This window comes from Corvus brachyrhynchos, unplaced genomic scaffold (genome assembly GCF_000691975.1).
Source record: "Corvus brachyrhynchos isolate BGI_N302 unplaced genomic scaffold, ASM69197v1 scaffold115, whole genome shotgun sequence".
Classification (NCBI taxonomy): Eukaryota; Metazoa; Chordata; class Aves; order Passeriformes; family Corvidae; genus Corvus; species Corvus brachyrhynchos.
The window spans coordinates 20,982,178-21,009,337 of NW_008239553.1; the positions used below are offsets into that span (position 1 = coordinate 20,982,178).

The window sequence follows — 27,160 nt, forward strand, 5'->3', positions numbered from 1 at the left end:
CAATGGAATATGTATCTTAAAGCAAGCTTAATCTTGACTGAATTTTGAATGAAAACATTTGGAAATTCATGCTAATGCAATTTTTTATTACACTTCAATCTTTTACAGTATTCAAGAAAGCTATTGGAAATTAAAGGCTACAATCCTGCAAATATCACCATTAACTTTAATAAAACTACCAGCATGCTGTTAGGAGGGGCTGCTAAACACCAAGAATTAATAAATGTACATTTTCTTAAAAGTCTTTGCTGAACCAGTACAAAACTATGTCAGCATTAACAATGAAATCATTCCAATTTTTCAAGATGCTATTGAAATTATCATTAATTTCTGAATATACACATCAATCAAAACAACCAGTGAAAAAAATTAAGGTTTTGGGAAAGACCAGATCTTTATTTGACAATGTACCACACTGAAATGCCTAGAAGTCCCTGAAATGGATGTAAAAGATTTGCTGTGAACAGCTCGCTGTGCTTTTGAGAAGTACAAGAGACAAAGAGTATTCCCAAAAAAATCACCATGTGTTTCACAGCCCCCAGAGAACACTGAAAAAAGACTTCAGAAATCTGTTTGTCCAGGGAGAGCACATAGTTTCCATCATCTCTGGTAAACCTTGTAACAAGTCTTGTTGTAATATTTTAAAGACTATTTTAAAAAATTAATCTACAATAGTACTTTACAGTACTGTCATTCCTGAGTAGGAATCACTAATTTCTTGGAGCTCTTGATATATGTTTGCTAATTGGAGAATGGTGATCAGAGAGATGTCAGAAACAATTTTTTTTAATCTTGCACTTTGCTTAGCCCTCTTTCCTCTTTTGGGTGAAAGAGTAGTGGTAGCATTTCATTCTTTGTCCTCATTACTCCAGGAAATTATTATTTTGTGCTTGATCATCTTTCAGTCCAGTTTGTACCTCACTCATGACACCAGGGTGGTAGGAGCATTCTGACAGAAGGGAAAAAAAGCTATAGAAGGACTATCTAAGTGAAAATGTTTGAAAGTCAAAGGGAGGGCATGTTTGACTTCACAAAAGAAAATGCCGGTTTCTGTTGCAATGTTGGTTACACAATCACATAAGGTTTTATTTTTAAAAGCAAGTAAAAAAATCATAGTGCATCAGCTCCTTGACTGGTGTAAATCAAGATGATTTTATTGACTTTGATGGAGCTATGTCGATTTATACCAGATGAGGATTTGGCCTACTGTATGGAGATATTTTTATTTCTCTTCTCACTCTATCAGTTAAGGAAAGGGTAATAATCAGCAAGCTGGAAGCAATTATGTGTGTGTGAGGAGGGGGTAGTTTCATAATAGCTAACTTAATATTATTTCCTGTAAAATGCATCAGGAGAAAAAAGCCTGGAGCCTGCTGACCAGTTTGTTTTGTAAAGAAATATTTGTTCAAATCTGTTTATAATAATTTGTCAAATTATGGGCAGACTCAGCTCAAGCACTTGCCTTCCACTGACACCAGAGGCAGCAGTTCTGGAGCTGATCAGGGCACCAAGTGGCACCCATGAGGAAAGGCCCAGGCAAAATTTGGCTTTCACTTGCATCTGCGTAAATCTGGAATAATTCTACCAAAATCAGTGGAAATATTTTCTATTTACAAGTGTGCCTAAAAGCAAAATTTGGCACGGTCTTCAACTGAGCATTTATAAGCTGTTTCTGGCAACAAATGAAGATGGGGGAGGGGAAGATTATTCTTTGCAGATGCTTTGTAAGATTACCAGAGGCTTTCTGGTGACAATAAAATCTACTAACATAGTCACTTTTGGAAAATGCTTTTGAAAATGTGATTTGAGGGGGTTTTCTGTCATCCTTTAATTCTTAGATTGTTTCACAGTGGTAAAAAATACTAACCAAGACCTCAAGTGAAATTACTTAAATTTTTCTCCTTATCCTGGTGAGGCAGATAAGTCCCAACCTGCAATTCCAAGTGGACTAAAGCAATCCATGGGAAGCTGTCTTCTTCATGGGAAGAAACCATCTTGCATAAATGCATTTCATAAGATGCAGTTTAGTTATTGTTAAGCAGCCACATATTGACAAGGGAGCTGAGGACAAAATAATCACAACTAAAATAAATTGAAAGATTAATGAATTTATTTTTAAGTTACAATGCAGATTATTCTAAAGTACCAACATTAGCACTATAAACACTAAAGTATTTCAACCAGCTTTTGCAATATAGCTCATTCATCTGTTATCTTTGCTCCCAGGAATGATTTATACACATTTTTGTAATGTTTTAACTTAAGAATATAATTAAAATTACTTCCTACCCTGCTGGGGTGAACACAGTTATACTAGGCTAACGATGCTTTTAGCACTATAGCTTATACCCATATAACCACCTCTTTCTGAACTGATCTACAGGTAAATGAATCCCAAAACCAGCATGTAGGTGAACCTTTAAGCAGTAGCACACAACTCATAAAAGACTGGAAAATATGCAGTTCAGAAATTATTATGCATGAATGCAGTTCTTGTCCCAGCTAGGGAGAGTCCCGAGGAGCTGTGCAGCCCCTCTTCCCTGCACCGGCCCTCTCCAGCCCTCGCTGCTGTGTCTCCCTGGGAAAGGTCAGGTAGCCTATTAATCAAGCTCTGGACTTAAATTTGGAGTATGTATATGTCTACCATTTCCTGGATCCTTCTGAGGCAAGGAAGAATCAGCAAATTTCCAGGGAAAGTAGGTTTACTTATTTTGGGATTCTTTTTTTCAAGAGCTCGAATGCAACCGCCTTAAAACCAAAATAAGGTGTCGTTTCAGCTAGGGCAGGTGATGGCATTCTGACATTGAATTTAAATCCACCTTCCTGTAGTGAATATGTAACTTTATGTATAAAGTGCTGCCTGGTTTATTCTGTGTGTTGGTTGCTACAATGCATCTTTCGCCCGTTTTCTTACTCAGCTTTTCAGCTATGCATGGAAATTCATGAGGTGTTTTTTCCCAATGAGTTTCAAAAGTATACGCTGTTCTACACTGAAAAAGACAACTGCAAGGCCATTATCATCTTTTCTAGTGAGAACACAGAATAGAAAAAGAAATGCATTAATGTAACCAGGAGCTACATTGATTGACTGAATTTCTATGATTATGTGTGTGTATGTAGGGGCATGTGTTATATGTATAAAAGAATTATTCTGTTTTTTATAAATACATGCACTGAATTGTTTTTACTATGTAATATATTGCACAAAATATAACTGCTTACAGACAGTATTCCTAGAATCAATACCACAAAATCAATTCACACTAAGAATAATTTAAAAGGACGAGAAAACTTTGATTATTTTTCTGCTTAGGTTTCAGATCTTTACAGAAAAAAAAAAATTAAAATATCTCTTTCAAATCTGGTGTATGCTGCAAAGATGATGTCCTAGCTAATGTTGATGTGGACAGAGGTTATGACTGAAGTCAGGAATACATAGAAGACTAAATTCTAAACCATGACCCTGTTTTCATGGAAACGTATTAAAGAAACAAAATAGAATGACATACCTAAACCAAAGCATTTCTAAGGAAGGCATCTGTCAGATTTTTCCATGAGGTATAGGCAGTTTAAGATGTACTGTGACGGTAAGATTGCTGCATTTTTAGTGTTGCTCAGCTTTCAGGGTAAGAGTGGTCCAAAGCCTGAAAATGAATTTCAGAGATAAGCTGAACAGTAGCCAGGAAAAAGGTTAATATCACAGTTAATATTAGATTTATATGTGTCAGCTAATCGCTAACTTGAGAAAACACTAGAAGAGGTCATCATTAAATCAAGTGAAGCTTGAAGGTATGAATGAATTTGAGTTTGGTGTTAAACTACACAGAGGATCAGGTACTACACCAGTATCTAGTGCTGTGTATACTACTGGAGTTGGTGCTTAGTGCAGCAGAACTTCAGGCTGTAAGCACAAGTTCTCATGGGGAATATTTGTGGGATGCACTGCATGCCTGTTTTGTCCTAATCAGGGACCAAAATAATCCTGTCACCAGGATCTGTCATCTGCTGAGAGATCTCTGAAAGCCACCTCTTGGGGTCCTGCAGGAACCACTGCTCATCACTTGAGGCTTTGTTCAACTTGCTGTTACCCAGATGCAGGAGAGAAGTGACCCAAGTACCAGCTCAACTCCCTAGACAGGCAGGACTAGGGTAAAAACCGACAAAAGTACCAGATTTCCCTTCCAAGTGCTTTAGCCTGATCTGAGAAGAAACAGTAATCATATCTTTACTGTCTAAAATAGAGAAATAGTGTTCAGCAATTCTGAGGTACATAGTTAAGGTTCTGAAGGCCTCCTAAGCTTTTTTTGGGGTTATTTTTTGGTTATTTGGTTGGGGTTGGTTGATTTTTTTCCCCTACACATGTAGTTAACTTGTTTACCAGCTAGGAATAAATCTTTGGAAGCAAGAGGCACCCACCACTTTTCAGTCATCATTTTCCCATGGATATTATGAAGAGTGGAACAAATAGGGCTGGATGGGGTCTCTGAAGGTCATCTATTCAAACACAGGTTGAAATAGCAAACATAAAATTGCTGGAATATTTTCATTCATATTACCTATTTCTAGTGTGTAGCCTGGATCTGACTCTACTGCAAGGTTTTACAAAAAGGATTAGTGTGGGACTTAAGAGTTCCTTGGGAAGAAATGCAAACAGAAGTGGAAGTAGCAGAATGACTTCTAAAATGCAGTTGCTCAGCTTGGCCTCCAATTGAGTATCAGTTTAGGAGAACTTTTAATTAAAAAATTCAATTTCATTAGTCTGGTTAGTCCTGAAATTTAAGAAGCTAGTGTCAAGGCCCATAGAGCCCGAGACCAACTACAGTCTAATTACCAGACTGGAATTTTTTAATTACTACAGGTAAGAGTATTGGGGGAAAACTGTCATGATTCAGAATTCAGAAACCACATCCTCCCTATTTTCTGGCCATCCCACTCAGCCTCTGAGAGGGAGAGTTCAGAATGTAGTAAGTGAAGGCAGATAACCACATCCCCAATCTGCTGTCATCCTCAGACAGCAGAATTTCCGATGATGTGCCTCCTGCTTAACAAAAACAAGTGATGAAATCAAAGAGGGTTTAAGTAACCTCACTTGTCAAGAGTTGCCTTTGCTATAATTATTCATAGTTGGCCTTTTGCCAACAGGCAAAATTTCAATTAGCTTTTCAGCAAATTTCTGCCATGTCTCCACTTAGAAAACTCAAGACGAATCAGCTAAAATGTGTACAATTTAAGACATCTTAAACTCTACATAGATCCTCTCATTCAAGAGCAAAGGGTCTGCAAAACTCTAATGGATCTCCCCTTCTTGCGGTATCATAGTCACAAAATATTAGTCTCTTTTGCCAGGTAGCAGAGCAGGATTTGAACATTTGTGAGGGATATCCTCATTTACAGCTTGGTGTTTTTGCACGAGGCCACCATTTTTAATGGCTTGAGACAAAACCCTGGGCTGTGAACAGGAAGGGATGAGGTGTGTTACCCATCTTGTTCGACTCTGCAGGGAGGAGTAGCAAGTTGGTTATGCTAATGCATTGAACTGCTTAGCTAGATTTGGCAGACGTGCCTGTCCAAGTTTTTGGTTCATTATTAGCAGATCCTACTAAATAGCATCAAACTAAAGCCTCTTGTTTTGTACTGGGACTGAATGCATTTTAAAGGCCCTGACAGATAGGCTCTGATGAACTGAACAGCAACAATCTGTAACGCTTTACCTCCCCCATGTCTGCTGTGCCCTCTCCCAGTGCCGTCTGTCCCAGCAGCAGTCCCAGCAGCAGGGGAAAAAAAGCAGATGCTGATAAGGGCAATTTCTCCAAGTCTGGCTGGTGGACTGTGCGGGCTGAGGCAGCAAGCCCCTGCTTTGGCCACTGCTAGTGCAAGGACCCCGGCAGTGAGGTGGGGAAGATGGGAGGTAGACAGTGTGTAACCATCACTGTTAAACCTGACAGGGTTCCACCAGGATGTCTCACACTTGGCTGATTTGCCAAAACCTGCTGCAGCTGCCTCATGTGGCACCTTCTTCACATGCATAATTATTTGACCACAGTCAAAGGTTTTGCTTAAAGCAAAGCATAAGAGAGTGCTGGTGCAGTGCAGGAGGAGAGCAGAATGTGTTTTAAAGCCCTTTCACAGCTTTGATCTGAAACTTTTTGGGTTCCAGTTAAACCCATTTGGCCCTGCCAGCAGCAATCCCCACAAGTACACAAACAAGGGCCCTGTCTCCTCCCTTTTGCAACACTCACACCCCTTGTGTCTGGGCTTACCTGCCAAATTTTGTGCATCTCTGTGTCTGGCACCTATGCAAATTAAGCAATCTGTATCTAATGTATATATTGTCATAAATATGGCTTCTGAAAAAAACACTGGTAGGGGTGGTTAAAAGTGTTAGGCTGAGCCTAGGCTTCGCAGAGAGAGCTCCCTCAAAGACCAGGGTCTGAGTGCAGTGGAGATGGAAAGAGCCTTCTTGATAGCCAGACTGGAAAGCCTTTCTGTGGCAAACACAAGTAACAGGTGTACTCAATGGTTCTTACGGGTCTCTTCCAGCTCAGGATCTTCTGTGGCCAATGAGCATAGCAGGGGAAGACCAGAACTTGACAGAGGGCTGTTCCCCTTGGAAGGAGGAGAACTAACTGCTATCCCATGCTGCAGACTCATCAGGTGCTGCCAGTCCTCTGCTGGCTTCTTGCTCCCTCTTCCCCCTAATCTACCTCTTCCTCTTCACTGGATGTCCAGTGCCCTAAAACTGTCCTGGGAATGGGGAGCACACAGAGGAGAAAGGGAAGGCTGTCCATCAGCTGTACATCACCCCAGCTCCCAGGGATAGATACACAGACTCCCTGCCTGGAGCAATTTTCCCCTAATTCTTTCAGAACAAGCCTTGCTGCTCCTGATTTCTCCTACTTTTCCTTCTTGCCTTGCCCCTTTCCCACCTCACAGGAAGTCTGGTTGGGAACCAGCATCCAGGTGAACCAGTTTGGGCAGAAACAGATCCCAGTCTATTGACTTCTGTAGTCCAACTTCCCTCACCGAGGGGTGAGGCAATTGGATAGCTCATGTAAATTTCTAAAAACATTGTAGGAAGAGTAAAGGAGGGAACATGATGGGGGGAGTTGGGATGGTTCTGCAAGGCAGGGCAGAGAAAACAGTCTGGGTCATGCTAGAAGCAAAGCGGGAATCTATGGGGAGAAGTCCTGACTGACTTAGCAAAGCCAGTGGCTGCAGCAACAGACAGATGGCTGCTCAGGGCTGTGAGTGATGGAAAGGGCTCAGTTGTGGCACAGTGCTGAACAGGGCTTATCACTAGGCTCAGGTCATCATTGAGTCTGCAGGCTTTACCTCCTCTCTGGGGCACCGAGCAGTGTATGACTGCTTTTCCCACCAGACAGCCACTAGGCTGCTCTGGTGATGCTGAGAAGTTTGCACCCTGTTTCTCCTGTGCTGTGATCCCAGAGGTAAGGTTAGCCCATTCCCATGCGCTGGAAATACTTGTTTTGGAGCCTAGATATCTGTCAGTTAATTTAGGCTGTGAGCAGGGACGCCATGCACACGTACTGGATGTTTGTCTGCTCTCCTCTCTGCCAAGGTCCTTCATTACTATTAAGGCCTGCATGGGGAGTGGACAGAATTAGTTGCTGACCAGCTGTGCCTTCTCCAATCCCTCCATGCCCTTTGCAGCCACTTGCAGAAAGGACGAAGGAATAATCCCAAGTCTGGGTACCATAACACTGTAGCTACAAGGCAGTAAAATAAAGTAAATCCTTATTACTGAAAGGCCATTAGCTCTGGGTTGAATGGTCTGCTTCAAAGTCTCAGTGAAATAGCTCTTTCTAGCTACTAAATACTCATCCCTATTATCTGTGAGAGCTAAACCATATGCACAGTTACGATTAAATGTGGGTGCTGCAACTAACTTCTGTTAATTCAGAGCATGACAAGCAACTCAAAGCAATAAGTGGTAAGAACATCCTTCTGTTATGAGAGTTTCAGGGTGGCATCACCTGTTCTGCGTGGAAAGTTTGGGTGGAACAGTTGACCAGGAAAGAAAACCCCACTGAACAAAACCAAACACAAAAACAAGAGACAAAACCAAGAAGAGCAGAAAAAATTAATGCAGTGGTGGATTTTATATCATACATGTACTGTAAAAGAGGATCAGTTTGAAAGAGATCGGGAAATTTCACAGAAACCGTCTTGTTATCTATGCAAGTAAAACCAAACCTAATTATCAGGCTTGCTCAGTCATGCTGTTCCTGTTAGCAAAGCCCTCTCAGAAAGTGAACAAAAACCAAGTAATTTTAGGGTTCCTCTTACCTGGAGAAAAATCTGAGGATGGAAAGGAAGAAAATAGCAGCCTTAAGACGTACTTTCAGCCTTCCAGACATTAGCTGGTAGTAGAGACCCTGGGATTGCTAACCAGCTCATGTTTGGCTATTCTGCAAGTTAAAGTATTATTTATTTTAATCAGAGCAAGCAAAATAATACAGATAAGGCAGAAATTCAAAGGTACCTAAATCCATTTTTGTACTCTCTCAGCCCATATCTTTGGCTGTAGCTCAGGATCTGACCATCTGTGCATAAACAGGCTTAAAGATCCATCTTCAGAAGTCTCAGTGCTCAGAGTTGAAGGTGGAGAGCCAAATACTCAGATGATGAGAACTGGAGGAAATTCAGTGAAGTCTTGCACACATGGAGTTACACCAGCAAGCAACCAAACCAGCTCCATATCCCTTTAATTTTATCTAACAGTTCCAATGCTCAGGACCATCTAATGGGTCCTGGTGGCTCTTGTAAAGGGAAGATGCTTAAATTGTGTCAATTTTGTACTGCAGAGACACTTCAATTCACTCTGTTACCTGATGGGAAGGGATGAGAGGCCTGCAGCAACCTCATTTGCTGGTGCCAGCCTTTTGGTCCGTAAGCTGGCAAGTCTCCCTTTCCCATGCATGCCTGAGGCACTGGTTCCAGGGCAGCAGTGCAGCAAGCCTCATTGCAAAGGCATCTTAGTCGAGGCATGGACCAGAACACAGGCTAAAAACCTCTGGGCATGAGCTGAGGCTCCTCTCCAAAGCTGTCACTCATCAGCAAGCAGTAGGCAAGAGCCTGGGGAGTCAGAGTTAGAAAAAAGCCCTGTAGAGAAGCAGAACATAGCAAAGCTGGCAGCAGCCAGGGACATGCCAAGAGGCAGGATCACACCAGTGAATAGGAAGAGCTGAAAAGAGCTGGGACCATGCAGCAGCAGCAGCATGAAGTCACCCGGAAGCTGGATCTGGGAGAAGATGCTGTACTCAGAGCCTCCATGAAAAAAAAAAAGCTGAAAGGTAGCTCCCCAGCTTTATTCCCCAGCTGAGCGTGTGCAAGTAAAATGGCAGAGGCAGCACTAGAAGTTGGTATTAACACTATCACAGCTAAATGTCAGAAGTAGCCTAGAGAGGGAATTTCACTCTGGAAAATGCATAGCTGTGAAATCCATCGACAAAACTGATGTCTGCTTCTATTAGTACCACAACAGCAGTTTGACCTAAATAGTAGTTTCTGTTTGGCATTGAAAGACAAACAGGAATAAGGTCCAAAATATGAGTCATTAAAAATAAAAAAAGGCCAACAACATGTACTGTACTCCACAATTAGCCCCTTCCCGAAAGGGGGCCAAAATCTGTACACATTTTGGATTCTTCCATAGCAAATCTTACTGCCACTTCAGAATTTTTGGCTGACACCTTGATGACACTGAAGTAGAGTCAGTCTATGACACAGAGATTTTGACTAAACAGCGGTGGTCCTTACTAATTCCAGTAAGTGCATTAGAAACACAGGCTCACAGTTTTGCAACACCACTTGTTGTACTCACACATGTGGTAGTTTTGACTATAAAATCCTTGAATGCTTGGTGACCCCCTCAGTGCCTGGCTCTGGTTTGGATTTTTTTGCTGATGACCTTTTGGGTTATTGCCCTGGCAGGAATGGAGTGCTGACAATGACCTACCAGTCACTGGTCCAGTCTTTCTAATATACACAAGTGGGAAAGGATCAGTGGGAATGCCTGAGATGTTCCTGTGTAGACTTCTTGAGAGTGACACCCCTAGTGCAAAATATGTAGCACAGTAGTTCAAGATTACTTGAGCTCACGAGCTCAAATAATTGTTTTCCCCAATTGCCACAGCTCCTAACTGAAATGTACTTACTATTCAAAATGCTTTCAAAATTACAAAGCAAATGTGCGTGTTTACTTACATCCTCAGCATGGACACCTTACACAGGACTGAAAGAAAACATGTAGGTATCTGTGATCTCTAGTAGAGAATACTGTTCCTCAGCATCCAACCCTAGTTAGTTGGAAAATGCTTCTGCAACATCATGCTTAGTCTCATTTTAAAATGCTAAGTCCAATGTTTTGTTAGCTTTCTCTTTAGCTTACTTTTAAAATTAGTAATTTTTCCTTTGTTAGTTTCTTTGTTCAAGCAGTTGGAAGCAGGCAGCTCCACCCAAATTCTTCATTACACCAGTGCCCTTACAATGTTTATCTGTGTGTCAGCTTCGTGCTTGTATTCTAGTGTCTTAAATTGTTTTGCCAGGAAGCCGTCAGTAATGTTCTGTCTCCCTCCTTTACTTCCCCCAGTAAATTGTGTACTATTTATCTTTTTAATGCCGTTTTTAAAATAGAGATTATTTATTTTAACAGCTATGTATTTTCATGCTCCCAATTTTAAGTCCCTAAAAATACTGACCACAAAAAATACACTCAGCAACCCTACAGACCATGTGCATGCAATTACTTCATTTACACAATCACAATAACCACACAAAATTCAATGCCCCATCTGGTAGATAGGAAATATTATTTCCTTTCTTCTACCTTTATTCATGTACATAACCAACTCTCGAGGATAACCAGAGTCTCATTTTGTGGGTGGATATAAATACACACACATACACAATACATACGCTCACACAATACTGCAGACAATCGGGGCCTGATCTCTGTTTGGGCTACTACCAACTCTGGTAAATTATTGGGCTTCAAATTTTGGCATGAAATCGCTTGCCAGCTTTCCCCATCCTTGCTATTTCCAGCTCAGGCTGACAGTTTTGGCTGGCTGCCTTCCCTGCTTGGGCAAACCTGGGGAAGCACAGCAGAGCAAAGACACAGAACCTGCCCCATACATGTTTGGTGGGGCTTGAGCCAGGTGATGGAAAGTAAGCCCTCAGACTCATTTTCACAGAGAAAGGGGCAGATCAGGAAGAACCTGGGACTCTGATGCACCCTGTGATGAAGAATAAAAACTGTTTTCCTCTCTTTCTGTCCCACCAAGTGGAAGGAGTCTCCAGAGAAGCATGAATGCAAAAATCCCCAAGACAGGGTGTCCAGGTAAAGTAGTACCACAACTGCAGGAGGAGCTGGGACATCACACGAGTCATGCAGCAGAAAAAAAGGGGGGAAGCAAATGCTTAGTACAAAAGACTTACAAGGAATAGTGAATTTCTGGGCTTGGGGTTTTAAGATCTCTTCATTGGATGGGGAGTGACTTCACCATGTGCTCACGCAGAGAGCTCCTATGTTATAAGCAACAAGGGACTCTGGAGGTGATCTGTTCTAAGCCTTCAAGCATACTGCTACCTTGCTCTTGTTGGAAAAGACTCACCACTAGGGCGACACAAACACGGCAGTTTTTTAAGAGATACAAGCTGCACTGAGTTTCAGGAATTTAAAAAACATTTGTACTTAAGCACGATGTTCCATCCCTCTTCCTTCCCCAAAACACTGTGCCACATTAATCTGGTCTCAAATAATGAATGAGTGAAAGTATAGACATTTCCAGAAGGAGCATTTAACATGCATTTGTTGGAAAATAAGCAGCACTGCCTTCTTCTCCCACTTATTTCTACAAACACAACCCCCTCTACTGCAGAGGGCTTGTGACAGCCCAAGGGCATATGAGAGGCCATTTGTTAAAATGCTGGCAAAGAGTACTGGCATTGTGCACGTCAACTCCTGCTTTACCGAGGGTGGGCAGCGGGCAGCCAGAGCCTGAGTCTGTTGTGAGGCCTCAGAGATGAGATGGAGTAGCTTTTCACTGGAGTCCCCACCAGGAATTCCTGGAGAGCACAAAGCAGCCCCTTAAAAATGTTTCTGCCTGCAGCGAACCCTAGAAGTTGCTCAGCTGAAGTTACCGGTCATATTTTCTATTATTGTCTTCCAGTAACAGAGGGAACGTGCAGGCTGCTGCCACACTCAAGCACAGCTCCTGCTGCACCACAGGCTGGTCCTGGCACTAGCAGCAGGGAGAGAAAATACAGCTGATAAGAGACGAGACAGAAGCAACCTAGGAAAAGAGTAGGATACGGATGCTGAGGAATGAAGGAGCTGGATTTGGGTTTTCCCAAGCATGGGTCATTAGCCCCTTCCGGTATTGCTTGCTGTGAAAAAAGACACAGGGAAAATGACACACCTTTGAGGGCCGGGCTGCCCTTATTAGGCATTTGGCAACTTTTTGAAAACGAATTCTCAAAAATATTTGCAATGTTTCCTGTCTGCAAAGTGAATCTATCATTCTTACAGCTTAACAGTTTTGTGCTATTACAGAAGATCCAGAAAGTCTTTTTTTTCTTCTTCTTCTTTTACTACTACAAAAGTAGTTCTTGATGGGTTTAAATTTCAGATAGCTCTTCCTGCAGAAACCAGGGTACTGCATGGGAAGTTATGCTACTTACTGTGGAATAGCAGAGCTGCTTTCCATGTGTGACAGGAACTCCTGGTGATTACAAGCACTGCAGATGTGCACCTCCCTCATTAATTTTTTCTAATTCAGGCATACAATAGTGAAATGTTGTGATTTACGAGTTGTTCATGACCACAGTGTACTGCTGTTGTAGCTGGGGTTGGGACCTCTGTCAGGCCATACGGAGCTGTGTTTCACAGGCACTCGCAGCACACACCAGCCGTGCAGCCCCAGAGCTGTGTGGGGCAGCGAGCAGCGAGGGCTGCCAGCTTCTGGGAGCCACCGTGACATCTGCAGCAGCTGTCACAGGGCTGCCCTGCATGCAGACCTGAAAATCTGGGTGCCAGTGGGAGTTTGTTTCTCCCCTCTCCCTTCCTCCCAACACCAGTGGCCATCTAACAGCAAGGGAAATGTAAAAACTGAGAGCACTAGGAAATAATTATTTATGCATTTTCAGCACTGTACTATGGTTAATCTGTGCTTCCTTTTCAATGCTGTCAGGTGTAGGAAAGAGCCAGAAAAGTGTCTCAGAGAGGTACTGGTATTTTTTTTGCCTTTCAGGTCTTTTAAATTAGGTCACTTTACAAAGAAGAGTTTCGCTGTTTAATGTTTTTTATATGACAATCTCAAAGCAATTGATATTCAATCAATTCACAACCTTGCTCTGATTTTGTTGTTCTCATTTTCACTTGGTAGACACCACGGAAAAGTTCAATCACTGGCCAAATACCATGCAATTCAGCAGTAGCAGAACCAAGAACAAGGACTCAACATGGTGAGTATACTCTGGCAGCTTCCTCAAGCTGAACAAGCAAAACCTGACTTGAGGCAGTACACACACTCTCAGGAGATTTCAGCTGATGTCCGATGCCTTCCGAGCATGCACAGGGAGGACTGATTTGCCCCCTTTTACACGAGGTTCTGCTTCATACTTTACCTTTGCTACTCCTGTGTGTGGGAATGTATAACAGGACTAAAAGGGGCCAGAGACAATTACTACCTTCATTCATACATTTGTTGTTTCTACCTCTTCAGTAGGTGAGTCCAGCAGGTCATAACATCCTTAAGAATGGCCCTATAATCTCTGGCCCTATGAAGTCAAGTTAGGAAGAGGCTTCTAAAAGGACAGAGGGGTTGTATTTCTTAGTATCGGTTTAATCAAACCAAACTGAATTACCACCTCCTCTTCTCGGTGAACGTGTCAATGTGAGGGTTTTAACCAAGGACCCATTAAGGGCGAGAGAGGAAAGCACACATTTCAGCAGCTCAAACTTACCTCTTGAGTTTCTCCTGATGTCTAAAAAGACAGGGGGACCTTCCCTTTTGCACTCTCTGTTGCATATGAGCTCCAGATGCGTGCATGCTATTTTCAGAGTCAGAGGATACAGATGTCATTAAATATGCTGGTGATCTGCTCCAGTCTACTGAATTTTTTTTTTATCTGAGATCAACACCCAAAAAAAGTATTTGAAGACTCAGCATGAAGAGGGGAAACAACTGCAATGAAAGTTGTAATTCCTGTATTACCAAAACAAGGTGCAGGGCACAGATCATACCCAGTATCATGAGCCCTAAGTCCTGACAATTGATTCTGGAGATCTTGCAGGACCTCTGGCAAAAGTAAAAAACATTCCAACATGGTGTTTTCTTCTCACATGGTAGTAGGGTTATGAAGTAACTTTTAATGACCCATTCAGTCTTCCTTTTATAGCAGCCTATTTATACACTCCACTTCAGTCACAGCTTCCACTGTACTGATTACTACAGTGCTCATTTCCTCATTCTGAACTGCGCATGCATTTCTTTTCTCAATTTTTATTCTCTCCTTATTAGATCTATTGGCCTTGCATTACCCCTCCACCCTGTTGCTTAGCCTCTCCCAGGGTTCCTTTCTAGGGGCACTTGTTTCTCTGACAACAAAGTAACCAACAGTTCAGTTATTGTACTTTAATAAAATAAATGTTTTAAGAAAAGCTTTCTATCTTTGTTCATTTTTAAATGCATGAAGATTAGATTCAACACAGTATTTGAACAGCGGTTCAGTATCACTCAAGTTAAAACATCCTTTTCCACACCGAACAGGCCATGAAAGTAAGACTTCTTAAAACTCACTATCCTTTCTACAGTCCCAATTATTTACTGTGTTGGTGAGTGCCTAAAGGTCACTGATCCTTTTTGCTTACAGCATGTATTATCAAAGTCACTGACCTGTACATCATTTGAAGACTGAAATCCAATTTAATGACTTCCCATTTACACTAGACATAAATTGTGCAGCAAACTTTTTAACAACGCTTCTAAATTCACAACACACTTAGTCCAAAACTCCTGAAGTTAATATTTTTGCACTAGGGATTGTTAATGTTTGCTAAAACCCGAAACATACTTCAGCTGACTAAAAGCTTTACATCCTTAGAACGTAAAATCTAAATATAAATGTGGTGGGCGTATGTGGATATTTTCTCTCTGAGGAGGCTCTGTTACAAATTTCCAATGTTTTACGCCACCACCAAGCCTCTGCTAAGCCGTGACACCTGTTCAGAATTTTCAGCTTCTTAACCCCTTATTACACTTCCTACCATCTGCAGCAGAAGGTGGAAAAGAGTTCCATCATCCCGGACTTGCTGTATTAATTCTCAATGGCTCCTTGGTGTCCTCCAGTATTTTATATTAATACCCACTTTAAGGACAACTAACTAAATGGATGAACTTGCCTCTCTCATAACATATGCCAGTAGATAATCTGGTTATCAAGCAGACCCTGGGAAAAAAACCTACAAATTCCATAGGAGGAACACCAAAGATAATACTGTTAATAATAAATGTTATTACTGATAATAATAAATGGTTTAGAGCAAAATGGAACAGCACTAATCTTTTAACATTATGCTAAATGCATTCTTATCATTCACATTAATAAGGATTCACTATTCTTAGGTTTGATATATTTAGCAAACATTGGCAGTACACAATGCTACTGGCCGAAAATTCTTTTAGCATTACTATGTAGACATTCATTTTAACATTTCTGAAAAAAATAAACCATGAGGATATCTCCTAGTTAAAAGTCAAAATACCCTGTTGAGACAAAATGCCTCTGTAAGAAAACCTGTTTCAAAAGACTCCTTTTAATTAAAAACTACACACGAGTCAAATTAATCACAATATGAATTTTGACCTGATTTATTCATACAAATCAATCCAAATTCATTTTAGGCCCAAAATATATATGATAAGGATACTAGTAAATTTTTCCAGGTACTAGAGAATCTTGTATAAATGTATCTGTTCAAGTGCTTCTCTGTCAACATCCTTTTCCATATACACATCATAGTTCAGCTGCACCTCTTCGACCCATTGACTGAGCTGTACATCTGCCTGAAACAATGAAAGCAGAGCCTTAAATCAACACCATGTTTAAAAACAGCAGGAGTTTCAAGGTCAATACAACATTAAGAAGGCAAGACATAATATGAGAGATTAGTCATTCTAAATTATATGGCAATGATAAATTAATTTCTGGAAAAGCCATTTTAATTCAAATAGGAGATAACAAAGATAACTTTAAAAATTATCTCAGTCAACAGTCTAGATATTTTGTTAGCATATTCCAACTGCCTTTCTGTATGCATTTGTGTAAGCCTCAAGCATCCTGATCAGAGAGCAACACTCTGACAGATGTGCTGAGGGAGCAGCTAACAGTACCATGGAAGAATTGCAGGTATTTTCTTGTTTTACACCCAGGGAGTATTGTATTAAGGCTACAAAGGGCTTGTCAGCTGCTGTGTGACTACAGCCTGCTCCAAGAAAAGTTCAAATGACACCATTGCTGCTCTTGGGTCTGAGGATCTACTTCACCCATCAGCATACAGGCAACAAGTAATTCAATTTCTCTAAAACTAACTAACTACTGTGGCGAGCAAGTCACTTTATACACAACCTTGTCACATCTGATCAGTGTTTTGTTTCCTAACTAAAGCTAGACCACATAATTTGACTAGGTATCACATACATGATCTACCAATGAAAGACGGCACTGTTGTTGTTTCCAACTGCCATTTAAAGCTATGTAACTGATTCAGGATGCCTGATGGTAGTCACATGGCTAGCTGGGAGACCACATCTCTCACTAATCTGTACTTCCAAAAGCTCCTACTGGCATATTAATACACATGATAATACAATGATTCATGCAGACTACTGATACAGGCTGGGATTTTCATTTTCACATGAGGACAATCGAAGCACAGGAAGATGTGTTAGTGGTCAAAACAGAGTCCAGAGTCTTACACCTTTTAATCTCTGCACAAAATTGTATATCCTTCCTTACAGTAATACTGGCAAGCAGCTAACTTCAGCTACAGAGATGCCACTTTGATAGAAAATAACGAAGTGTGTCAGCTAAAACTGGCTGAGGGAACTTACCTGGAGCTTTGAAAGTGATTCTTCAAGACTTGGAACTGTCACTAACAGGGACCCTCTTTTCCTTACATTACAGGCAATAAATTCCCAAGCTCTGAAACATATTTAAAGGTAGATGACCAGTTTTTTGGGGAAAAACCACCCATATTTGATATACAATGAATCTAACACTTTATTTAGTTTTTTGGCCAGAGGTAGAGTAAGCTTAAAGATTTGCAATACATGCTTATCAGTCATTATTAATATCTAAGCAAATGTATTTGCAGGAATAAAACCAAGCTTTGTATTAAAAACACAGGGAATATACGGTCTTAAAATGTTAGATTTTGTAACTTTTTATTTCTCATACATACATGCATATCATTTGGTATTGTCAAGACTTTCACTTTGAACAAGGGTTAAACACTGACATTTAGTCCCTTTAAATCTTTGGGTTTGAAGAAAATCCAGTCCTGAAGTGCAGTCTTTTATTAAGCTTCACAACAACATACATACCTCGTGTACAGTCGTGACAAAGTACTTCTCTTAAGACATTAGTAATCAGAGTATTTAAATATAGCCCCCAGCACTCCTTTTTTTTTGATTTTGCAAGTAAGATAATTTTTCACACTATGGTAATTCAGACTAAAAAGAATTTAATTTCCAGCATTCTTCAAATGTCATTTGTCTTCATGCTACTAATGCAACACTAAACCACTATCCCCAAGTTAAGACAGAATCAAATGAATTCTTAGTCATGTGCCTGGAAACATATCTCTTGGCATTTTGAAACACCCACTATCCTTCACCCATCCACTCTTTGCCTCTCTGGTTGGCATTACCATCTGGTATCCAGGGCAGCAGGGCAAGCCTTAGCTGAAATTGGTACAAAATGTCAGACTTGGCTGGGACCAAGTGGAGACACAGGTACTCCTTCTTTTTGACTGCCCATTCTAAACTTCAGATGATCAAGTTATTTACATTTTAAATGGATGCTGCTGGATTAGCAAAAGCTCATCTGTGAGTGTCTTGTACCTGAAAGAGAACCTTAGCCACATGTTTGTTTGCTACCACATCCTTATGAGTATCTATTAGAAATATAATTAATAACCATGCTTTGTAGTCTGCATATATTACAGCTCTGACATCTGCAAGTCAGTGACCCATCTTACTTCTGAAGATTGAGCTTTATGCTGATACAAAAAAAAAATTTCAGATTCTTTAGCAGCAAGATACTATTTTACCATATCAGTGCAAGGATTCAAGCCAAGGTTTGGGTAAACAAAGCAGCAGGGCTTAGTGGGTTTAACAATAAGCAACTGCCAGAACACCTTAGCAGTTAAGTATAACAATTAAAAGTAGGCAGTCTGAAACAATTTCCTTATATAAATTATGTATGTGCCTTCAAAAAGCACAACCTTAAGGTTTCCCATAATTCACAAGGTTACACACACACTCCCAAAGAAATAGGTAACTTGTTTGGACACAGAGCTTACCTGGCCTGTTCCTGTCTGTCAAGAAAATATTCAAAGACATTATTCATTACAACAACATCAGCCTTCTGCAGAAGTGAGGGCTGAGTACAGATGTCTGCATGAACCACCTGAAGGAGAAAAATTTCCCAAGGCATAAATTAAGAGACAAATACAGCCTTCAAGCAGTCATGAAGCCTGTCAGCCTAATACAGCACCTGCTACCACCCTTTTGAACCAGCCACAAAACCAGGTATTTCACCGGCTCCCCAGGAGATGAAACTGACATACAAAACCATAATAACCTTTCAAAAACAAAAAAAAACCCCAAAATCAGATTTAACTCTTCTAAATAAAATACTCAATCCATTATGTTAAGTAAAATAAAGTACATCTTAATTTTGGTTTAGAACTGTGTGCCATAAAAGAGGAGATGATGTATGTGATGGCTGTTACATTCCACTTACCTATATTTTATAACAAATGTCCAGTGATTTCAGGAAAGATGTTAAGCTAGTTGAAGCTATTTTGAGGATATTAAAAGGTATCTCACAGGGTCAGTGGGTTACTGAAGGATTATAGCTAGAAAAGACATAAAGGACCCAGATTTGACAGCCGAATTCTCACAATGCATATTGGGACTGGGAATGCTGGAAAGGCAGGATGCTCAGCAGCACTGGAGGATCTTACTAAACAACTTCCTCTCCAGTCAGCACAGGAGGAGCTGTTTTGATTTCATCTAACTTCACCTACCAAAAAGGATATTAGCACATCATGTCATTTTTCAAAACAAGTGAGATGGGAGAACACGGATGCTCATTAACACTCTGATGTGTTTGATTTCCTCTTAAAGACAGAAAAATCTATCAGTCTGACTTGATGATCTATATGGGTCTTTTTCAACTCAGGATATTCTATTATTCTGTATCCCAAATCTGATGAGAAATGTAAATTGGAATATCTTTTGAAGGGGTAAGTGCTAGTCAGCATGAATTCACTAAAGGTAAATCATGTTTGACCAACCTGACTGACTTCTGTGATGAACCAACTGCCTGGATGGATGAGGGCAGATCAGTGGATTTTGTCTACGTTGATTTCAGCAAGGCCTCTGACACTGTTTCTCACAACATCCTCACAGGCAGACTCAGGGTGTGAGGACTGGATGAGTGCACAGTGAGGTGGATTGAGAACTGGCTGAACAGCAGATCCCAGAGGGTCATAACCAGTGGCACAGGGTCTAGTTGGAGGCCTGTCACTACTGGTGTCCCCTGAGGCTCAATACTGGGTCCAGTATTGTTTAACTTATCCATGAATGACTTGGATGAAGGGGAGATGCCTCCTCAGCAAGTTCACTGAGGAGAGGAAGCTGGGAGGTGTGGCCAATACCCCAGAGAACTGTGCAGCCCTTCAGAAGGGCCTTGACAGGCTGGAGGGATGGGCAGAGAGGAACCTTCTGAAATTCAGCAAAGGGAAGTGCAGGGTCCTGCACTGGGGGAGGAATAACCCCATGCACAGGATAGGATACTAATGGCAGTCCTAATATTTTAGGCCACAGTTCAGAGAGATGCTTGAACTATAGGCAAACTTTGACCGTTAAGTTGATGTTTCCTTGCCTTGAATGATACTTAAGACTTGACCTAAAATTACTCTGCATTTACAGAGTGGGTGAGCATACTGACCAAAGTGACCTAAGCACCTCATTCTCTCCAAATACATCCTCATTCCTGTTAGGGAATTAGGGACCACATAAGCATGTATGGTTGTACAGTGAGCCAGACCCAGGTACTGCTCTAGTCAAAACTCCAATATTGCTGGGTCCAGTTTCAGCTCAACCAGTTCTCTGATCTGCTTGGCTGTGTGCTGGCACAACAGAGGAGGCAGCAACTGATTTTAAAACTGCCCTGTCATCCAATGGAATACACACCAAGCCTTTCATGATTACAGGCAATTTCTGAATTGAGGTCACAAGTTTCCTAAGATCTGTTGAACTGTTTACTTTCCTCCCAGTATTTGTTTCCTCAAATGGCAAAAGATGCTGAGCAACCTTCTATGTACTTTAACAAACCAAGTGTTGATCAAAGAAACACAAGGATCACTCAGAGCCACTAAAAATATCATTTCACTTTGCTATCCTTTAGGAACGTATTCTAATAAAAATTCAGAATATCTTGAGAAAAACAATCTCTATTTAAGAAGAGTCTCTTAAAAGTTTTTCAAATTTGTGTCATGAATTATGACCAGCAAATGGATTCTCACAATTTTTCAAGCTGATATGTACCTCTAGAGAGGATTCATTTGGGGGTGAAATAAAAATCTAAGATTTAAATGTTCAAAGCAGTGTGATAACAGGAGTCACATGACTAAATTAGCATTTAATGAGACTCAAATAGCTAAGTCCTCAGGCACTGCTTTGAAAACCTATTATCTTATCTTTATGCTCCAAAATTAATACTTCAGCAGAATTACAAGGTGTGAAGAAAAACCATAAAAGTTTATAATAAAAAAATACACAAGGCTGAAAAGCATGCTTACAGATCTCCAGCTCCACTGAATTAACATGACAGAGTTCCTAACTGTACTTTCAGTTTCATCACAATGAAGTGTTATGAACACAAAACATATGCAAAACCCAAAGGTTATGGATAAACTGTCAGCAACTGCGATTGAATTGAGCAACCCAATGATACTGCTTACCCTGTGTTAAATATTTTATGTTTATTGTTTCTTTCTAGTTTAAAATTGGGTTACCTTAATTCCAAAGAAATTACTATACTCAGCAGTTTGTGTGACTTCATTCAAGAGCACATGCATACAACACAGAATTAAAGCCAGTATTTTACCCAGCATATTCTATTTACCAATTTTTGCTGGTAACAAAATAATGGGTATTGTCCAGAAAGGAATTTTTTTTTCCTCTTTAAAATATTAGTAGCTATTCCCATAATGAAACTAGGGAAATGGTTCCCATAATGATAGCACTTTGTTTGAAACCCATTTTGTTTGTGGAAGGTACATATACACAGACATTCTATGGAAGGAAATACTGATAATTCTAAGTCCTTTAGGAGTCCTTAGATGCAAATTTGCGAATCCTACAAACATCTTTCTGCTAACAAAAGTGAATCACAGACATATACTTTTGTATTCATGACAGAAATTCTTTATAGACTCAGTTTTACAGAAGTGAGTGGCAATGATTTCATTGATTTTACTGGGAGAATCAGCTAAGATATATCTGTTTTGTGTGAGCCAATGGGAAAGTCCAGTCAGGAAAAAGGCTAAGTGATTCATATTTTGATAATTTCCCTCTTCCTCTCTGCTATAAGATTTCTTTTTTCCTAATGCAAAGCCTTTGTATAGGATCAAAACAAGCAAAGGCAGAAACTTCTCAGAATGCTGATTTACCAGCCACTCACTTAAGCCAGATACCTTGTACACAGTGGTTAAAAATACATAAACTAAAACATATATTTAGTTACCTTTATTCTGTCAATGAACTCATACTTTGTAATCATCATTTCTTGCAACTGGCAAAAGTCTGCATTCATTTCTACTCCGTGCAGCTGGGAAGCTGAGCTATAAAGATAACCCTACATTAGGAAAAGGAAATTTAGTAACTGTGATGCCTTTTAAACAAGTTCAAATTTTTAATTTAAAAAGAAGAGAATAAAACACAAGTTAAGATTTAAAAAAATTTTAAAATAGCGAGTTGAGAAATGCCTTTCAGTGGATGTGACATATTTTTCAGAGCTAAGCCCCTGATCTGGCAATTCCCACTTATGTCGCATGAATTTTAGTAAGAGATCCGAAATGACATGTCAAAAAGACAAGAAGGAAAGCTCCAAGTTCACTTCAGTTGCAAAACATACGGAAAATAGTCTAGGAAAAAAAAAAGGTGTACCAAACAAGTTATGAAAATAGTGTGAAGGGAAAAGACTAAATGTAATTTTTGTTTCTTGGGAGAATTGAAGAAAGTATCAAGAGAAAAGAACAAAACCAGGAGACATAACATAGTCAGTGAGTGAAAATGGAGGACAATGTACCAATAATATAGTGGGATATTTTGATACCAAGTCTATATCAGCACCTCTAAGTTACTGTATTACTGACATTTTCAGATGCTTCATACAGGTACATGAGCAAAAAAAAGCTAAACTATGCCTTAATCTTAAGCCCAAAAACCAGTTCAGTTTGGACTAAGATTTTGAGAAGTTGTTCGAAACGTCAAAGAAGAAAAAGTACAAATACTTGAGCATACAGGGCCCGAGCAAAGATACTGCTTTAAGTACCACTGTCTCCACTGAGCACAGTTACACCTTGCCAACAATGGCAAAGGCAAACTGCTGAAGATACAGAATATCTGAGATACACATGTATTACAGCTTCATTATTAAGTTTTCTGAAACCATTCAACTCAGAGAGTAGAAAAGCAACCTGTGAAGGTGAAGTCACCCCTCCTCCAAGGCAAGGACATGTTACAAAGCAGAACCCTTTTTTGAAAGAGTGCTTTGAGAGTACCTTCTACTGTAATAATACAAGCATTTAAATACTTCAAAACAAATTCAGCCTAGCAAAAGTGTTACCATTTAAGGACCCAATGCTGCAAATATTTACAAATGGGAGTAACTTTCCTCATTTGAGTAATCCCAAAATTAGACTATTCAAATGAGTAAAATCACATGCTCAAGTGTTTCCAAGATTGAGCCCTAAACAGCCATTGACTTTTTAAAGAAAATAGTAATGTGTGTTTTGCATTGCTGTTGGCCATATGTTGCACCAGCCATGCCAAAAGCAATCAAAATTGCACTCAAGTTTCTCGATGAAGTATTTTATGTGCATTTTAAAACGCAGAGCAGGACAATATGTTTTTGGAGACAAATTCATATCAAAGCCTTCCTTTGTGTAATTTAACAGTTTGTCAGCTTCATAAAGGAATTTAACATAACTAATCTATATATAGGCATGGTCAAGACATAAGAGGACAAACTTACTTATGAAAGAGACAGCAGGAACGAGTAAAAGAGCAGCATGTGTGACAGCAATATGCTACTCTGTTGGACAACACAGTTTTCCTCTCCATAAGCAAGATCATTTGTGTTCCCTCTTGTGAGGAACAGCGGAAGAACTGAAATCACTAGTAAACAGCACCTTACACTATTCAGAGAGTCAGATCAGAGGTGCCTCTCAGAATGACCCATCCAAGATTGAGTAATGAGAGTAGGCAGTCAGAAAAGAGGGAAAATGTTTGTCACAGTAATAAAATATGAATTCCTGTGCTGGAAGTTACCGCAAATAGCACTGCACCAAGCCTGGAGCCAACGTCAACCACTACCTTTCCTGTCAGGTCAGGCAGTACATGTTGATAAAGAAACTTCAGTTCCATGAGGGAAAAGGAATGCGAAATAAACTCTGGGAAATAAGAACAGAACAAAGGTGTTGGGTGGGCAGTACTAACTACAGTGTAATTAACTATTGAAATAGTAACCCAAAGAATTATCTTCACTGAAAACTTGTATGGTTTCCTGCCTGCACTAGCGCTGGGCACCCTGGAACACCAGGGTTTGCAGATCAGAGGTAATCTGCCAAGCAATCTGTCCCAAGTCTGGGGATTCTTTGCCTTACATGGAGAATTTTGAAATCCTTCATGAAACTGAATTACCTTTTTCTGCACAGTAACATATGTTAGAGAATACAAAACAAAGTAACTGGGAACTGTTCAACTGAAAAAGGAAATGTGGTATCCAAGGCTCAATACAATTTGTGCATAACGTTTTATGGGCAGACACCTTAATAGCTTTAATTTCAGCTCTAAGGTTTTAATGAATGAAATGTTCTCCATATAAACCATTCCTTCAGTGGCTGTGCTATACTGGCAACAGCACTGATCTGTACCACACCACACAAAAGCTTTAAGACAGATGGTGTTTTCTACTGTTTTTCAGCATGTGAGAGGAGACTGAGGCTACTGCATGGACTCCTATAGTGTTGTCTTCCTCTCCAGGGGTACATAGCCTGCCTCTTACCTGCTCAGTTTTTGTGGGCAACAACCGTCACTCATACACTGCAAATTAATTCAACTTACATGTGTAGGAGGCTCCTTCCACTGGTTATGGGAAATAATTCTGGCCTCTGTATTGCACCAGTCTGGACAGAGTCCTCCATCAGCTGGATGTTGTCTTGTCCAGCTGAGTCACTGCACAAACCAGTTTAATTAAACTCAATTTGTTTCTCTTGTTCCCAAAAGAACACTTACCTAAAGATGCAGTTTTGTATGAGCCACACTCTGTGCAGTAGCTCCTACTCATTTTCCCCTCCTCACACAATGAATCAACAACATCATCATCATAAAGGAATGCATCAACATGAATCATGGGCAGTGGATGCTGGTGTATCTGAGAAGAGGAATAAAACCTTAGAAAGGCATAACCAAGTCTCTTAATTTCATTTACACTGTCACATGTTAACTGTCCCACCATCCTACCTTTCCTAAATCTCAGAGATCCATGTTTTTCCCTATGCAACAATTACAAAAAAAAATTAAACAACAGAAATCCTACATGTAAACTGGGTCATCAAATTCCACTGAAATAACCAGTACGTGACAGTCGACAAATGAAAGCAAGCTAGTTTTGATACCTGAGCAGGGGCCCGATGTGAGTTTTGTCTCCTTAGTGCTTGCTTGGCTATAGAGAAGATACACGGTAAAGGAAGCTTTTCCTCTTCTTTTAATGAGGAGAATGTAACTTAAATTTAGGAGAAAGGTCAATTTGCTTCTCAGCCTCAACTGACTATTTTTAACATCATGCCTTATGCCTCTACCTAGAAGCACCCCTGATTAACATGAGTGTCACTTTCAATCAAAAGTACACCAGGTGGGATGCTTGCCTTCTCATCATTTCAAGGGATATGATCTTCATCCTCCTACTCATCTTTCCTCCCTTTTCCAGGCTTGCTGCATGTGGCCAATCCACTTTTCCCATTGAAGAGCCATACACCACTTTTCTGGGGAATGCATTAACTTTCCTTGTATACTGACAGCTCAAGTAGAAAAGGTGCACTCCCCTCCCACAGGACTCACAGCCCACTTCTTTCTGAGACATCAGAATCTGAAAAGAGCTGGATTATCATCTCTGGGCTGCCCACATTATGGCAACAGCAAAACACTGGCCCTGGGTTCCTGTTGCCTTTAAGGGGGCTGTTAGAGCCTATTATGGAGCTAGCATTAAAGAATCACTGTGACAGGTGCCATACCACACAGAATTAAAGCTATGCCAAATAACTCATGATCAAAGTATTAAGAACTATGAAGAAACTTCCCTGGAGTCATGCAAACACAGAGCAACAGACCTGAGAACCAAACTGAGATTTCCTACACTTCAATCCATGCTCATTCTCTATTATGAACTACTGCTAAAAATGAAATCAGAATAAATGATGTGGTTCAGCAAAAGCAGACCGTAACAGTTAGCTTACTTTCTGAACAGCTTGATGTTCCGAAGTGAACATTGCCTCAACGGGTAAACGATTCCGCAAATCTTCAGCGATATTTCTGAGCACAACATCGCTGTTACTCACCACAAACTCATCAAAGTCATCTATAAATCAAGACAAAAAAAACCCCCTGAACAATCACATGCAGATCACGTGGACTAAGTGATGACCAGTACAATACAGTTGCAAGACATAAACAACACCAGATGGATAAAGTTTTTTATTTGAATGCATTTTTCAGCCTTTGTTAGCTTTTCCAGCCAATGACAGTTTTGGATTGTAATAACTTTGCCATGTAAAATAAATGCACTGCTTTTCTGAAATCTCAAATTATTTTCATATTTATAAATTTATAACTCACATATGATGGTCTGGGCTGCCACCAAAGTGATACTGTTTCAGCTTAAGATATAAAAAACATCAAAGATGTTTTTGAACTATTGGAGAAATGACAAAACTCGATAGTTGCCCGAATGCAGGCTCTTTTTTTTTAATACAAGTTTCTTTTTATACATATGATCTTTCTAATAAATTTACAAAAAAATCGGGGCTAATGCACAGTTCAACAGTTCAACTCACAATATATTTTACATTACCTAACCTATCAAAATATTTCAAGTGGGAAGGAAAATAGGAATGGATGTAAACCAATACATTTTTGCAAAGCCAAACTGTAAATTTTTGCTATTTTTCCAGGATATTCCTGCATTACTTTAGCACATTTTTTTAAAAGACATCTAGAAAAAAGATTGAGAAGGAAACCATGTCAAGTCACTAATCCTTTCTTCTTCCAAGGCTCAATCAATACTGTCATTACTTCTCCAAACTGTTCTTTTAAAAATGATTGTTAATCCTGGAGACTCTATAACCACCCTTAGCCATCTATTTCAGTGTTTGACTACCCTTAATATTAGAAAGGAATACTCTTCGTAATTACTGATTTAGACTTCCTCTGCCACTACTTATTCCTTTCCATTATATAGTAACTATTTACTTCCCTGAAGACTTATCGTGCATCACATCAGTCTTCTTTCCAAGAAAAAACGAGATTTGCCTATCCAGACCCTTCCTGATTTTTTTTCT

General features: G+C 40.1%; 1 protein-coding gene across 5 annotated transcripts in view; it reads right to left on the bottom strand.

Moving 5' to 3' along the window:
- Nucleotides 1-2,088: 2,088 nt before the first annotated feature.
- Nucleotides 2,089-27,160, bottom strand: part of LOC103621008 — a 34,256-nt gene continuing 9,184 nt past the window's right edge. For 2 of the 5 annotated variants that reach the window (XM_017741832.1, XM_017741835.1), the window contains exons 2-8: nt 26,060-26,181; nt 24,840-24,978; nt 23,874-23,995; nt 22,066-22,176; nt 18,611-18,717; nt 17,139-17,229; nt 15,869-16,091 (exon numbers count right to left, since the gene is read on the bottom strand). In XM_017741832.1, coding sequence (XP_017597321.1) covers nt 15,975-16,091; nt 17,139-17,229; nt 18,611-18,717; nt 22,066-22,176; nt 23,874-23,995; nt 24,840-24,978; nt 26,060-26,181 — 809 coding nt within the window. In that variant the 3' untranslated portion in view covers nt 15,869-15,974. Of the gene's footprint in view, nt 15,391-15,868; nt 16,092-17,138; nt 17,230-18,610; nt 18,718-22,065; nt 22,177-23,873; nt 23,996-24,839; nt 24,979-26,059; nt 26,182-27,160 lie in introns of those variants that run through there. The other 3 variants (XR_001864427.1, XM_017741833.1, XM_017741834.1) reach the window with 3 other exon arrangements.